General features: G+C 39.0%; 1 protein-coding gene across 1 annotated transcript in view; it reads right to left on the bottom strand.

Annotated features, from left to right (window-relative positions):
• The window catches only part of SVEP1 (sushi, von Willebrand factor type A, EGF and pentraxin domain containing 1), a 106,273-nt gene that overhangs the window by 7,448 nt on the left and 82,969 nt on the right, over positions 1-15,856 (bottom strand). Inside the window, exons 38-45 of the mRNA XM_053465856.1 lie at positions 12,712-15,485; positions 11,606-11,831; positions 10,943-11,098; positions 8,066-8,129; positions 7,647-7,820; positions 6,074-6,247; positions 4,779-4,955; positions 3,816-3,986 (exon numbers count right to left, since the gene is read on the bottom strand). Of these exons, the coding sequence (XP_053321831.1) occupies positions 3,816-3,986; positions 4,779-4,955; positions 6,074-6,247; positions 7,647-7,820; positions 8,066-8,129; positions 10,943-11,098; positions 11,606-11,831; positions 12,712-15,485 (3,916 nt within the window). The remainder of the gene's footprint in view (positions 1-3,815; positions 3,987-4,778; positions 4,956-6,073; positions 6,248-7,646; positions 7,821-8,065; positions 8,130-10,942; positions 11,099-11,605; positions 11,832-12,711; positions 15,486-15,856) is intronic.

The raw sequence follows: 15,856 nt of genomic DNA, 5'->3' as shown, positions 1-15,856 counted from the left end.
CCTCCTTTCTTACTATCTACCCCCTCCCTGCCTTCTCGCTATTTACCCCCTCTCCTCCCCTTCTCACTATCTACCCTCTCCCACCTTTGTAGTTCACTTACCTTCCAGAAGTCCTGTGGTGGGAGCGCAAGGCCTCTATCTGCCTGCTCTGCCACTGTGCGCGCTGCTTCACTGCTGAGCGCCAGAATATGATGTCATATTCCGGCGCTCAGCGTGAAATGCCGGCACCGCGACCGAGCTAGAGGCCTCACGGAAAAGAATGAGAGGCATCGAGCGGTTGCTGAAAACTTCATTAGCGACCGCTCGGTGCCCCTCTCCTCCGCGTAAAACAAAAATGTCATTTCAATTTCATTGAGGTTGCCCGGGACCCGGGACTTAAAGTCCCATTGCGGGACTGTCCCGGGCAATCACCTGACTTAATGAGTAGACTCTCTTAAGAGGCCTGGGTTTAGGGCTGCAACTAACGATTATTTTCATAATCGATTAGTTGGCCGATTATTTTTTCGATTAATCAATTAATCGGATAAAAAATGTAACTTTTTAATTTATGTAAAATAATTTAATAAAGCAATGTAGGGTGTTAAAAACAAACGGCAGAATAAAAAAAACTTTGATAAAAATGCATTTCTTGTTTTTATTTCCCAACCTGCCCCCGGTTATGCACATTTGAGCCCAGGCTTGTCACACTGCCTCCCACATATGCCTTATACCCCCAGATATGCCACACTGCCTCCCACATATGCCACATACCCCCTGATATGCCACATACCCCCAGATATGCCACACTGCCTCCCAGACATGCCACTCTGCCCTCCCCACATATGCCTAATATACCCTATATGCCTTATACCCCCAGATACGTCACTCTGTCCTCCCCAGGTATGCCGTATACCCCCCTGATATACCATAGTGCACTCATAGATTTGCAGACTCATTCACAGACTCATTTAGACACAATACTTTTAAAAAATAAGTACAGGGTTAATCTTCACTGCCCCAGGATTTAATTCCCCTCAGTTTGCCCCCTTTACCTCTAACTACACCTCAAGTTAACCTTATTAAATTAATTAAATTAACCCTCAGTCCTCAGCATTAAATTAATCCTGAAGAGAAGACCCCATTAACTACAACTGCCCCTAAATTAACCCTAAAGAACCCATCAACCACAACTGCCCCTAAATTAACCCTAAAGACCCCATCAACCACAACTGCCCCAAAATTAACCCTAAACACCCCATCAACCACAACTGCCCTTAAATTAACCCTGAAGACCCCATCAACCACAACTGCCCCTAAATTAACCCTGAAGACCCCATCAACCACAACTGCCCCTAAATTAACCCTAAAGACCCCATCAACCACAACTGCCCCTAAATTAACCCTAAAGACCCCATCAACCACAACTGCCCCTAAATTAACCCTGAAGACCCCATCAACCACAACTGCCCCTAACTTTTCATTATCGATTATATCGATTAGTTGTTGCAGCCTTACCCGGGTTAGGTAGAAAGTTTCCAGAAATACTCAAAGGTCATGTGTAAAATGTTCTTAATTGGCAATCCTTGACTTTTTATATGATTTAACAACATTGCTTTTTACAAAAGTATGACTGCATAGCATTTTGCCTGATTTGAGAGACCCTAGCTCAGTATTCCATGCACATGGAAATCACTAATCACACCTGCCTTGCATACAAGGCAACTTATAAATGATTCTGTGGTAGTGACTTACTGATGATAGCAACAAAATTGTTCTAATTACTCATCAGGGGGTAAAGCTATTTCAAATTGTCCCCCCACTGAGAAGCTTGGTAAATTGGAAGCTCAGACATTGTTACAAGCGAGTACACTATAAAGGGGATCATCTTTAGACACTGTCAGTCTGCCCTAGCACCCTAAAACCTTGAGACTCCCTAGTTCTCAGGTATGCCAGATTAGGCTATTTGAATGAAAACTTTATGCACTATTGCTTTTTGGCTATTTCTAAATGCACATTTGGTATGTGCGTAAACTGCACATCTGTAAACATACTCAGTGTATATATTTCGGTCATTGGATATTAATACAATAGTCTAGATCAACTGTTATCCTTATATAATAGCCCACTTTAAAATCCAATATTCCCTGTTATACTGCATCATTGTTTTATTAGGGTTATAATCCAATTTATATTAGTGAGGCACGATAAACTCCAAACACTAATACATATCAATGATCACATTTCATCTTAATATCACTGTCTCTTTTCTCCATGCCCAGAGGTTACTGTATAGTAAACAGTGGCCACCAAGATAATTTTCCATGTACCGTTTTGTTTCCATTCAGTTCAGTATTTTGCTGCTTCATAAATAGGCAATGATGACAGCAATAAAATCTTCTCAGGTACTGAAAATAAAAAAACTTTCTCAAGAGAATGGTTACATCTGTATTATACCCTATATAAATATACACTTATAATGTGATACATAACGTTAATGTCTCTTAGCTTGCAATATATCCTGATTTGCTCTTTTCTGCAACTGCACATTTTCTATACAAAGGAAATAGTTTTATTTCTCTTTTTATAGCTTTATCATTTTATTGGATGGGACTTTTCTAATTTCCAGTCTTATTGTTTTCTTTAAAATTGTTTACTAATTCATAATAATGTATTTCTCAACAGTCATTTTGTATAAAGCAAAACACTTATCCCAAAGCCCAAAGGATATATTAATAATGTAACGTAAAGAGTGAACTGAAAGAACATTATGTTACAGGAAGAAACATACCACTTTATGTCATCAGATCTGAAGTTCTGACAATGAATTCTGGATATATGTACTAGAAAATGTATCACTTTTTTTCTTAGGCACTTTTCTTAGGAATAAGCATATTGATAAATAAAGCTTTCTTACAGAAATGACTTACATACAATATGCATCAGAAAGGTTCACCCCCAGCTAACACGTGTACTTTAATACACAGGTATCAGAGGAAGGTGAGCTTCCCTGTAACAATAGTGGAACCCAGTGGCAGAGATAAAAAATAAAACAGTCCGGAACGTAGTAACAGATGAGGGCATACGAGATATTGTGGTCAGCCCAATCCATGGTCAAGGCAGGCAGTGGAGATGCAGGATCAAAAAGGGAAGCCAAGGGTCAAAAAACTGGGAATCCAATGATATGGGGAAGGTAACAGGAGAGCGGGAAAGTAAGATTATAGCGCATCGTGTTTGTGTACAAGGTAGCAGAATAACTCAGCATAGAATAGGCTGGGCTTTAAAGCCCACAGGAGCCAGGAATGCCCTCATTGTCCAGGCAAGGCAGGAGTGGCTGATCCCTGGGGACCTATGGCATCTGCAGTGGGTGTGTCCATTAGACACTTCCTTTGCCGATGCTAAGCCGGTGATGTGCTGTTTCCGGCACCCACACGGCCATTTCTGCGTGGGCTGGCTCGCATAAATGGTAAACTTGTGCAAGGGCAAATGAAAGTTGGCTATAATACGTTTGCGAGTTAGACTTTAGTTTCTGCCTACTCGCGGTAAATAAATCTGAAAGAACCAAAATATCTCTGAAAGTTATTCCACATTTTTGTGGAGCTTAGGAGCCAACTGCCCATGTTAAAGGTGATAGCTCATTCTTGATATTTTAACGTTAACATTTACTTAATTATATACTGATATGAAGTACATTCTAGACAGCTTTTGTCTTCTTACAATCTTGTACAAGCTCGATACCAAATTTTTTTATAAGCATTACTGTTGGTTACAAAAATGCACAGGTTTTTTTCATGGAAAAATTGTTGGTACTGAGCAGACCATAATTCTTAATGACTTACCTTTACAGGCTGGAGGTGTGGTCCACGTCCCGTTATCTAAACAAACACTTCTAAATGATCCCTCTAGCATATATCCACTATAGCAGGAATATGTCACCATGTCGCCATAATGATGGTAGAAACCTCGCAGAATGGCATTCTGTACCTGAACTGGAGGGCCACAGGAAATTTCTGAGAAAAGAAAAACCCACAATATTTATTTGGATTATGTTTTTACAACTTAAGTGATGTGATATAGAATTAATAATGACCCTCAGAATGCACACCTCATATAGCCCAATGTGTGAAAAGGGCAATATACCAAGATTCTTGGGTAGTGGAAATGACCACTAGAAAAGACCACATCTGATTAGACAAGTAACAATATTGCTTTATACCTATGTAACTCTTTTGCCTATTTTCTCTTTTATGTATAAATAGAAAGGTTTTCAACAGTTTCAGTATTTATTCCAAATCGCTTATTTGGGTTGAATAACTGACATTCATGGTAATGCTTGCACGGTGTTAATATTTTTACTGGCCTTGGGGGCTGAAAATTTTTTTTGAAAAAGTTTGGGGGCAAAAACAGAGCTTTTTTTATTTTAGGACTATTTTAGGACTTCATAAAATATTCAAGCACAGGGAATCAGGTAGTATGATATAAGAGAAGACATTTGGGTACTAGTAAGAGGCCTCTTTGGATACAGAGACTTTCCCAAAGCCCTTTTTGGTTTGTGAGATATATTTATATATCATTTCAATTACTTATGTAGTTCTGCAGCTATAATTGGGTTAGTTCGCACAAAAAATCATCTACATGTTGATGGATGGCATATAACAATATTTGCACTTTAAGTTAATTTACTTTACTTTTACTTAATTATTTCCCAAGCAGATCACTGTCACATTGTCTTGATGAGGCTTTTACCCATTCAGTGTTCTTTTTATGAAGTGTCAGGTGTACATGATTAAATAAAAACTTACTTTCGCATTTTGCTTTTGTATCTGTCCAAGTCTCGTCAGCACTGCAGGTTATGACAGCTCGGCCCTGGAGCTGATAGCCCTTACGACATTTGATGGACAAGACCTGGCCAACATAGAACTCTGTTTCTGTCAGAACAGCATTCTCGGGGATTACAAATGGCACAGGACATGGATTTGCTGCACAGATGGTAAAAAATAAAAATACAGTTTAGATATTATTTGGCTTCTATATAAATTTTTTTTAAAAAAAAGTTATTTGAAATAAACTATTTAATTTAAATAAAATATAGCTATTTCAATAAACTATCTATACATCCCCAAAATAATAATCCTTTTTTTATTTAGGTCTTCAGCAAAGTGCGTAACGGCTGTTGTGTGAATACATAATTTTTGGAATACATTACCATCTGATTGCTGCAGAGAAGTCTAACACATAAACAGTAAATGTAAAAAAGTACCATATAAAGCCATATCAGCATCCTCTATAAAATAAGTCTAAATAATAGCTAGCACTGTTAACAAAAAGCGACCTTTCATACAGAAAGCAAATACACACCAACAATTTTATCTGGTGTCTTTTGTAATTTAAGACTTCTCATTCTTCTGTGCCCATTCAATAAGTTCCAATGTTTGCATTATAAATAGAATCTAAATGTGTTCTCTAAGGAAACACAAGCATTCATTAGTATAATGCTACTAGTCTCCCTGGTTTAAAATGAACCATAAAAATAAACTTCCTCCCTTTACAATAATTGCAGGTGTTTCATTACCTATACTGTCACTGGCCGGCAGGAACAATGGAGATCAGCTTCCTGTACAGTAGGTAATTAAACACCTCTGGTCATTAGTATAGTGCCACTGTCCCCAGGGGTGAACCTGATTTGTGGCTCAGTACTAATTAGCAATGGTGTTTTATTAGTCCCAATGGTTGACTTAGAAATCTACTTCGCGAGTGGATCTGCTAATCCCATGTGTTTAATCACGTTGGTCTGGTCCTAATAATAGCCAGTGAATAATTTGTATGTGTATGGCACTGGTAGTAGACATACAATATCTTCATAGCTTTCTGATGAATAAGAAACTCAAACACTAAAAATTATCATAGAAAATAGGTTTATAAGAAAGATATTTATCTAAAGCAGATGCTGTTCAGAGTCAATGCAAACAAATACAGCTGCCCTTAAATGGCTTTCAAATATCCCCAGTCTAGTTTCAATATTAATAATTAGAGGAAGTACTTGTCCATTTTAATGTAAAATAATTATTTGTATCATTAAGCCAAAATAAACACACACGTTTGCAAAATGGCCGAGGATGGCTCCAGTTCCCACTTGCTGTACATTCGGCAAGAGGTGCTCCCTCTAGAGTGTATCCATAATGGCAGTGGTATCTCACTATACTGCCAGCAGTGACATTCTCATATTCAACACCTCCATGTTCTAACAAGTGTGGAGCTTCACATCTTGTCTCTAAAACAAAAAAAATGCATATTTTATAGAATGTTAGTCGAAGTGTATACCTTATGAGAGCATAAAGTCGCAAAAGCTTTTAAGACTTCAGAGGTCCTCCTTCATATACTAAACATATGTACTCTCATGGACCACCACTACCAAGATCTTCTACAATTATGAATGTAGAATGAAGTCAAAATATGTGCATGCCGTGTTAAAACATAAAAGGGATTTAACAATTAATCAGATTTAATTTATGCTGTGATGCTTATTATGTGGTGGGAATTTGCATCACTCTGTCAGGCCCCATTCAGGCTGCGGAGCTGCTTATCTCTAGCTTCCCCTGTCTCGCTACAGTTCCCCTGTCTCGCTACAGTTCCCCTGTCTCGCTACAGTTCTCCTGTCTCGCTGTAATCCATTCCTGGATTTCCTTATGCTCTGTCCTGTACTTCTGACTCTTTGATTCCAGTCCTGCTCTTAGCTTCAGCTTCTGTTTCATTTATAAGGTGCGCCCCACCCATTTGTTATGTTTGTCTCAGTCTGCAGTCTTGAGGTATGTTTCACCTCTGTTCTGTGTTGAGATTCAATGTTTAGTTTCAGCTTATTAGGAATTTAGTAGGCAGGGATTAGTGCTAGGACCCACCGAATATTGGAGTACTTTGGTGTAGTTGTGGGCTAAGCATACTATGGCCATAAGATGTGACTCAATCTCCAATTGTTATTTTATAGTCCTAGGATAGGCAGTCTTTTATGTGCCGTTTGCCCTCTTTTCCTTGAATCATTTCGGTTCCTCTCTCCTCTCCCCATGTCCCAGTTTAAGAGATCCTCGCTCTGTCCCCCTTGCCCGCTGAGTCCCCTTGCTTGCTTTGTTTCTGCTGTTACTCTGCTTAGCTTCCATACTCGCAGCATCCTGCACATTTCTCTGTAGAGCTATGTCTCATGTCTGCCCCAGGGTACCTGCAGGATATTACCAAGTTTTGTTTTGAACTGGACAACATCCGCTGCTTATGTCAGGGCCCTGGTATGTGGCTGCACAACCCTCAGGGAGTGTGGTTACCCTGCACCAGGCCCTGTCCGACTCCGCTACTGCACAATATCTCCTGAATACCATCAGGGCACTATGGGTCGTTAACACTGGTGGTGCATGTGAAGCAGGACTTGAGAGCTCCAGTTTCATACTTACATTGTAAGCTTCCATTAAAATCAAGGGAAGTAAAAACTTTTATTTTCTATTTTGTTTTATCAACCTTATTATGGCAGGGGTAACATCGACATGTTTCTCTAGCAAGTACATCATAGTTGTTACTTGATAATACAGGGTGATGTCAGTCAAATGAGACAATGGTTTAGTGATTAAACCCATTGTTTCTGCAAAGAATGTAATTTCCCATCAAAGAACTGAAATGTATTTACTTACTCACACACGTTGGAGAAGGAGGACTCCACTGCTTATCAACATGACAGACTCTACGACTTGGTCCTTGTAATTCAAAGCCATCATTGCAACTGTAGTGAACTTCATCTCCAAAGAAATATCCCATGACAGAATTTTTTCCATTTTCCACATGTTCTGGAGGATCACAGGAAATTCCTAGATACAAAAAAAACCTTTTATTTTTGTCGTATTGACAGGGAAAATTACAGGACTGTAGAATACAATATGATTTAACAAAATAGTACCTGTGTTACTCTGACCCCCTTACCACACTCTATATCTGAAAGTAGGGTTGCTCTTACTAAAGGAAAGGGTTTATAGCCCAAACTTATACTAACATGAAATTATTAACAGCATTCTACTTGCAAATCCATGTTGCTACTTCTGTTAAACATGCTTACTTTTGCACTGAGGTTTAACTCCACTCCATGATTTACTGGACTGGCAGACTCTTTCTGCAGGACCCTAAGTAAAATAAAAAGCGTTGTTTAATACAGGGGAAAACACAACTTATTTCATACTGCATGTTTAGTTATTTAACACTGCACAAGTGTAAGGTGAGGCTTCCAAAAGGTGTTGGGGCAATCTTTCAAAAGGCAGCAGTCCAAGGCCCATGCATTCTACAGATGCCCACACTGGCTGTCGTGTATGGCCAAATGAGATGCAGAACAGTCCTGTGGTAGATATCACTGTGACAACTCCATTATTTCAGCACCCTTACACTTAAGGAGTTCCCCAATTGGCCTATTAATATCATGTGTCTGTCACCATAAATATCATCCTGCAAAATCATGTTACGTGGAAATCAGTCATGAGTGTAGAAAACACCCTATCTTTAAAAATCTTACAGTATCCTATTCATTGGCTAATTAGTACAACTTAGAGTCCAAGGCAGAAAACATCCCTAAGAGCCTTCTAGATAGACTTGCTCCAAGGCCAAATACCTTACAAGTACTCTATGTGGGACCCAAATCAACTTAATCCTCTTTCCTCCTCTGATATACCTCTCTTGTCTAGGTGCTCACAATATTTTATGAGCATGCGTATGACTAACTACAACCCTAAAGGTCACAATAATGTGTATTTAAAAAGTCTTGCTAAAAGCCTAAAAAATATTTTGGGTCACTGTAAAGACACACATAAGCATTGGGAGAGTCTGTGCTCCATTTACCAAGAACTGTTTAATCCCATAAAGGTTTTCATCAATAACCATCAGCCTGTTGTTCTTCTGACATGGACCAGTATAGCAATCAATACTTTATACTCAACTTTATATCAGCTTTACTAAGCTTTTTTCTAAATCTCAAAAGTAATTTATCCTCATACATGGATCACAGAATGATATAGGTGGGAAAATGATCTTCAAATGGGCAATTTTCTTCCATCTTCATGGTGTAATTGAGCGTCTGTGCAATTATTCCTGGCTTTTAGTTCCAGAAGATTTTGACACGGTGCCACACTTGATGCTATTAGATTTTAAATCCCAATATCACAACACACTAAACGGCAATCTTTGAAAACACTATATGTCAGTCTCCTTAGGTTCTTCAGTCTTTGGAGTATTTGTACAAAGACTCTTCACTTAGAGGAATTGTTCAAATCTCAATTCTAAGCTTCATTTTAAAAACTAAATATTAATAGCACAGCTCAGAATAGTTTAGATCCATAGGAGCTTTTAAGGCGCTGATCATTTCTCAGCAACATGCTGTTATGATGAGAGAAGGAAAATGTTTTAATACTGGTAAATGCATTAACTGTCTGAATGCTACAAAAGCTCAAATGGTTATTTTTTGGAGTGGAAGTCACACTTAAAGCTAAGGATGTCGTTCTATGTTTTTTTTCCTTAGTCCCTCCATGAGTGGTAATAAAAATGATGTCTTTGGCAAAATCCCAGGGTCTTATGTTGTAGCACGGAGCAGAATGCGATAACCTTGAAATACCATAATTCCAAAACACACAACTGATTCTAAGTCATGCAAAAATCTTATATGCCCTCAGAAAAAAAAGATGAGCGATGAGGCTGCTCTGCTTATCTGGTCGCTTGGAATAAAATACTTGTCCATACATTACAAGTTTCATGCACAACCACTTAACCCCTTTGTGACTGTTTGCTTTCTCACTCTTTTATCATTTTTAGTATGTTTGTTCAATCATGGCTCCTCTTTTCATGTTTATTGCACCTATACAATGTATACATTCTTTCTAAGACTTATTTATGTTATTTTGAAATCAAGGAGAAAAATACAGTATTTTTAATTGTAATTTAATTTAGGATTTCCTCCACAGGTTGGGACCTACTGATTGATACCTGATGAAACACCTGATTAATGTTCAGCAACACCTAGCAAAATGCTCCCTTAAAGGCTACACTATTTTTCTTATTTGTAATCTTTAAGTTTAAGTTGCAGGGAGCATCATTTAATTTATATTTCTAGTGACAGGGTCAGGAGGTGTTTCTTATAACCTCCATCGCACAAAGACTGGTTCCAATAAGATTGAGAAAGTTTGGGTGATTGAAGATATGATCTAGTCTGTAAAGGATCAGATCACTGTCTATATGACCACTTAGTTCAACTGGCTGCTATTTACCACGTCCCATGAGTCTAAGGTGTTTCCGGGGTTGACTGGCCCTTAGTTCCCTTCCTTTTACAGACGTAGTTAAATGTATCCCATTTTTGTATGCATAGACTACCCTGGTATAGAAACATAATGATGAAGTTGGGAAGAGTGGCAGAAATAGAAAAGTCAAATATACGGCCTCTGAAAAGCGCAGGGCATTGATTTTATGATCGTTTGGGCACTGATCCAGCACTTTATGAAAGCACCTTGATAAATCTGCGCGGTGGATGTATGTGAGGTTCCTGCTACAGATTCCGGTGGACACCCTTTGTTGGCTTGTGAAACATCTACAACTCTTGTTTAAAGTGATGGTGTACTGCATTTGTATGTTATGTATACATTTTATACTCTCCCTGAAGCATAACGAACTACATTTTCACTCCTGCACTCCAGACCCTTTTCCCCTATTCCATCCACTGCAGTAATGATACAGATAAAATTAATATAATAAAGCCAGGGCACCCCATAAGAGACGAGTCTTACGTATTCCTCTACTCTGTAATTGCCCTGGAAGTTTAACTCGAAAAAGTGACTGTAGCCTAGATATTACCCCCCCCCCACATATACACACACACAAGAAAACAAGTGGCACTTAGCATTTACTAAGCATTCTAAACACCTACTATGTACGTAGGTTAAAGTAAGTTCTTTGCACTTACATGTAATTCATAGCCGGCATTACACTGATACATGATGCTATCCTGGTACAAGTATCTTGTGCCAATGATCATTCCATGTTCTAGCGCATCTGGTTGTCCACACGACACAGGTATACATATGTCATCAAAAAGAGGAGGAATCCAGGTAGCGTTACTCTAAACGATAAAATAAATATTCTCATGAACGTATATATATATATAATATATTGATTTTAAAGACACCTTCATTATCCTATAGTCAGTAGTATTTTTTACAAGGAATACATAAAAGATATGTGACGTTTCATATATAATTAATAATCACCATACGCAAAATTAAAATAACATATCCATGCAAAATGACCTTATATATCTAAATGTCACAAATTGCTTCTCTCAGTTATAGAAACGTCTACTATGTAGATACAATACAGAGGGATATATTTAAATCAATAAATCCACATATTTTAATGACTTAGTACATTTTGAAACACTCTATATAAGCGTACGTAACACAAAATGTTAATGTGACATTTTGGGATTTGAGACTATCAATTTATTTTTTATTTTGTTGACTTACATTACTTACTGAAAAATATTATTTACATTGTAAATCAGCAGCATAACATTGAAATATGGCAATCATCATTAACATAAAATGAATATAAAAAGTTTAAACGTTACCGAACAAGTTAAAGTGCCTGGTCCAGATAATTCGTGGCCTTCTTTGCATGTAATTGTTATGGTTCTGTTGACCTCATACTCTGTTTCAGGAGTTTTTAGTTTTACTTTATTAGTTTTAATGGAACATCTCAGTGGAATACAGGTAATCTCCTCCTTGGACCAAGATCCATCTTCCTGGCAGGTTCTTGTTGCCATGTGTCCGTCAATCATATAACCCTCTTCACATCTGTAAAATACAATGTGGTGCCCAATAAAAGAATGTAAAATGGGCAGTTACATTAATTGATAATTCATTATATTACTTCTTAAACTTAACAGTAATAAATGACCTCCACAATTCATTCTGATCTGGAACGTTACACTATAAGCAGGGACATCGTTACCACAAGACACTACTCAGGGCCCAAATACCCTCAAGTCTCCATCTACAATTGCCCTCTTCCCCACTTGTTTTTCAATTGCCTGGCTGACCCTTCTGTGTCAGGGGGTACTGTATTTCCGCATGTATAAGACACACCTTTTTTAGAAAAATTTGGGGTCTAAAACCAGAAGACCTGCAGTTCAGGTAAGGTGGGGGAGTAAATGAATGAATGTGTCTGTGTGTTAGCGTGGATGAGGGGGCACAGGGAGGCTGAAAGTGATGGGCATGTACTGGCTACCTGAGCATGATAGGAGTGCAATTGCTAACAGCTAACATCAATCACACTCATATAATGCCCAGGCAGCCAGTACAATAACTTTATGTAATATATATTTTTAAAAATTTCGGCCCCCAAAATTAAGGTGCATCTTATACAAGGGAGCGTCTTATACTTGGGGAGATACGGTAATCAGAGGCAGAAAAACTGCAGAGAAAGTTAGGTAAAACTAGGGAGAATAGATTCCATGTCCTCCTCTCTCAATTGGTTTGTTCCATAGATACTTCCTGTCTCTGATAAAGCAAATGTGGTCTTCAATCCCAGATCATCATCTTTACATCGTATTAAATATACATTTTCAAAGTCATTGTGCATTGTTTCATTTTAATTTACAAAAGACAATGTTGTATTCAGTAATGAGTATCAGGTTTGCCAAGATCGTATAGAATTATATAAAACATTTCTTACCTGTATTCAACTACGCTTCCAAAGGTGTAAGATCCACCTGTTATCAGTGCGTGTGAAACGCTAGGGGGTCTCCCACAAGATAGTAACTGGCAACTCGGATAGGGCTTACTCCATTGTTCTTCTTCTGTGCAAACCAGCTCTGATTTCCCTTGCATGATATAGCCAGTGTCACAGCTGTATCTGATTGCATTTTCATCTGTTGTGCTGGTGCCATTGATAAAAGCATTTAATATCAATGGTGGTGGTCCGCATGAAATCTTCCCACAATGAGGAAATCCAGAGCTCCATTTTCCTGCAGACTCACAGTTTAATTCAGAGGGTCCAAGCAATTTAAATCCCTCATTGCATCTAATGATAACCGAATGCCCACAGGTAAAATCCTTTCCAGTAACAACTCCATTATGAATTACTGGTGTGGGGCATTCACATGGTATGCATGTGGGTGGGCTTCCACTCCATAAACCGGTAGCTAAGCACTGTCGAGATGGACTACCTTGGATCTCATAACCAGGAAAACAGGAATATTCAACATATTCATTATAATTAAAACCTGAGCTTGTTAATAATCCATATGAAATATCCTCTGGAGGCCCACAATTTATAGGGTCGCAGAGAGGAGCTTGTTCATCCCATGTGCCATCACTTAAACAAGTTAGTTTTGCTGTGCCATGCAATTTATAGCCCTCATTACATTTGTATAGTATTTGTCTTCCAATTCTGTAATCTGTTCCACTGACCACCCCATTTGCTATAGTAGTTGGTATTTCACAGGTAATTAATGTGCAAAATGGCATAGTTCCACTCCAGTTTCCAGTTTCAAGACAGGTTCTCTTTGGGTCTCCATTAAGTCTGTAACCCTCATTGCACTCATACTCAACATCTTTCCCATAAGTATATTCATTGCCTTTTATTTGGCCATTTTTTAGGACCGCTGGCTGTCCACAAAAAACAGGGATGCAAATTGGTTCATCACCATCCCACTTTCCGTTCCCTTGGCATGTACGCTTGCCTGAACCATGCATTTCATATCCTATGTCACACTTGTAATAGATTACACCCATATAAGTGTAATTGAAGGCCTCAATGTATCCATTCAGAATTTCATTTGGTGCTTTACATGCAATAAGAACACAAAGTGGGATTTCATGACTCCATTTCCTGTTGGATAAACAAAAACTATTATCTGAGCCAATCAGCTGATAACCTGGTTTACAGTCAAAATTAACAGTGTTACCAACCATATTACCAGTGTAATTCATCATGCCATTTTCTGGAGCTGTAGGAATACTGCATTCAATGGGAGAGCACACAGGAGCACTACCATTCCAAGTTCCATCCTCCTGGCAGGTTAATACAGGTGGTCCTAGAATTTCATAGCTACTGAAGCAAGTGTACAAAATATGTGTTCCATATAAAAATTCAGAAAGGTCACTGTTTATCTCTCTAAGTGAATGGCCATGGTCCTTCCTACTGCTTGGTGCTATTTGGGGTATAATTGTATTTGAGACAAGTATTTCCTCTTTAACAATTTCACTATAAATGATTTTCGTATAGTGCCCAAAATCAATATGGGGTGGAAGCCCACAATCTGTTTGCAGGCACACGGGAGTAGAGCTAGACCACCCAGACTCTTCACAAGTTTGCATGGCAGATCCGGTTAACTGGAATCCAGGCATACAGCTATACATAATCATGGCCCCAAAGCGGTAATCTGCCCCTTCTACAAAGCCGTTCTCAATTGCTTGAGGAGGTTCACAGGTTATTTCTTTGCAATATGGTGGGTCACTATCCCATTCTCCTGTCTCCAAGCAAGTCAACATATTCTGTCCTTTAAGCCTGAATCCTCTATTACACACATAATTTACAGTCTGACCATAATGAAGATTTTGGGAAGAAATTTTCCCATTATGAATTTCTTTGGCAGGTGGACATTCAAGGGCTTTGCACATTGGTTTTCCACCTAGCCAAACACCATCAGCACCGCAAATTAAGGTTGTATTGCCAACAAGGTCATATCCAGGCTTGCATGTGTAAAGTACTGTGCTAAGATATGTAAGCCCTTGGACATCTAGAATTCCATTAGGTATTTCTTCTGGTTGTGGACACTCGACTGGAATACAATGTGGGAGGTCCGAACTCCATTTTCCATTTGCATTGCAAGTAATTTCAGATTCACCTTTAAGCAGAAATCCATCCATACAAGAATATTTTACTGTACTGCCAAAGTGAAGAGATGTGACTGGCCTAGGATCTCCAAAATCAATATCTGGTGGTTTTGGACACAAGACAAGAACACACAGAGGGAATGAATCATTCCATTGGTTTGATCTTAAGCACTTTAACACTGAAGGTCCCTGTAACACAAACCCTTCTCTGCAAGAAAATTTTACAACTCCTATGTCATTAACATCTTCTTTCAAGACTAACTGGTTTTCTAACAGGGGGGGTTCTTGACATTTTGATGGTATGCATGTGGGAATACGATTTTTGTCCCATTTCCCATTTTTCTGACAAGTCCAGCTTGTGTCGCCAATCAGTTCATAGCCCTCATCACACACAAATTCAACTTTTGAGCCCACATTCAAATTATCCCCTGTGATGTAACCATTTTGCAGTGGTGGAGGTTTCTCGCAACTGAGAAGGACGCATGATGGTGGTGACTCACTGTACCAGTGGCGATTGGACTGGCATACTCTCAAATTACTTCCAAGTAGCTTATAACCAGGCTTGCAGGAGTATATCACCTCATTTTCAAAAACAAGTCCAGTTTTGATCTGCAGAAAAAAAACAAAATATAAAATCAAATTTTACTAAACATGCAATTCTTGAAAGCAATTTTATGTATTTGCGGCCTACAATTGGGGTTTAGCACAGGGATGCGCAATTTGTATCGCCTGACGCCCGGGACATGCAGTCCGCCGGCAGGTGCTGGGCGGGTGTTTTTGTTCCTTCCGGGGCTCTACCATAGAAGTGCCGACAGCGGACGATGTCTACGCGCATCCCACAGACGTTCACTGGCTGCGGTGATACGCGTAGACAACCTCAGCTGGTGCTTCTTTGTCATCCACCGGCCGGCCCCGCTAGACACCAGGGAGTCTGGGGATGCATTGGTAAGTCGGGGGGGGGGCATAGAATTGGCTGAACT

The sequence above is a fragment of the Spea bombifrons genome, chromosome 1 (genome assembly GCF_027358695.1).
Source record: "Spea bombifrons isolate aSpeBom1 chromosome 1, aSpeBom1.2.pri, whole genome shotgun sequence".
Taxonomy (NCBI): domain Eukaryota; kingdom Metazoa; phylum Chordata; class Amphibia; order Anura; family Pelobatidae; genus Spea; species Spea bombifrons.
Note: the sequence above shows the minus strand (reverse complement) of the source record. Positions and strands in the feature narration are given on the sequence as shown.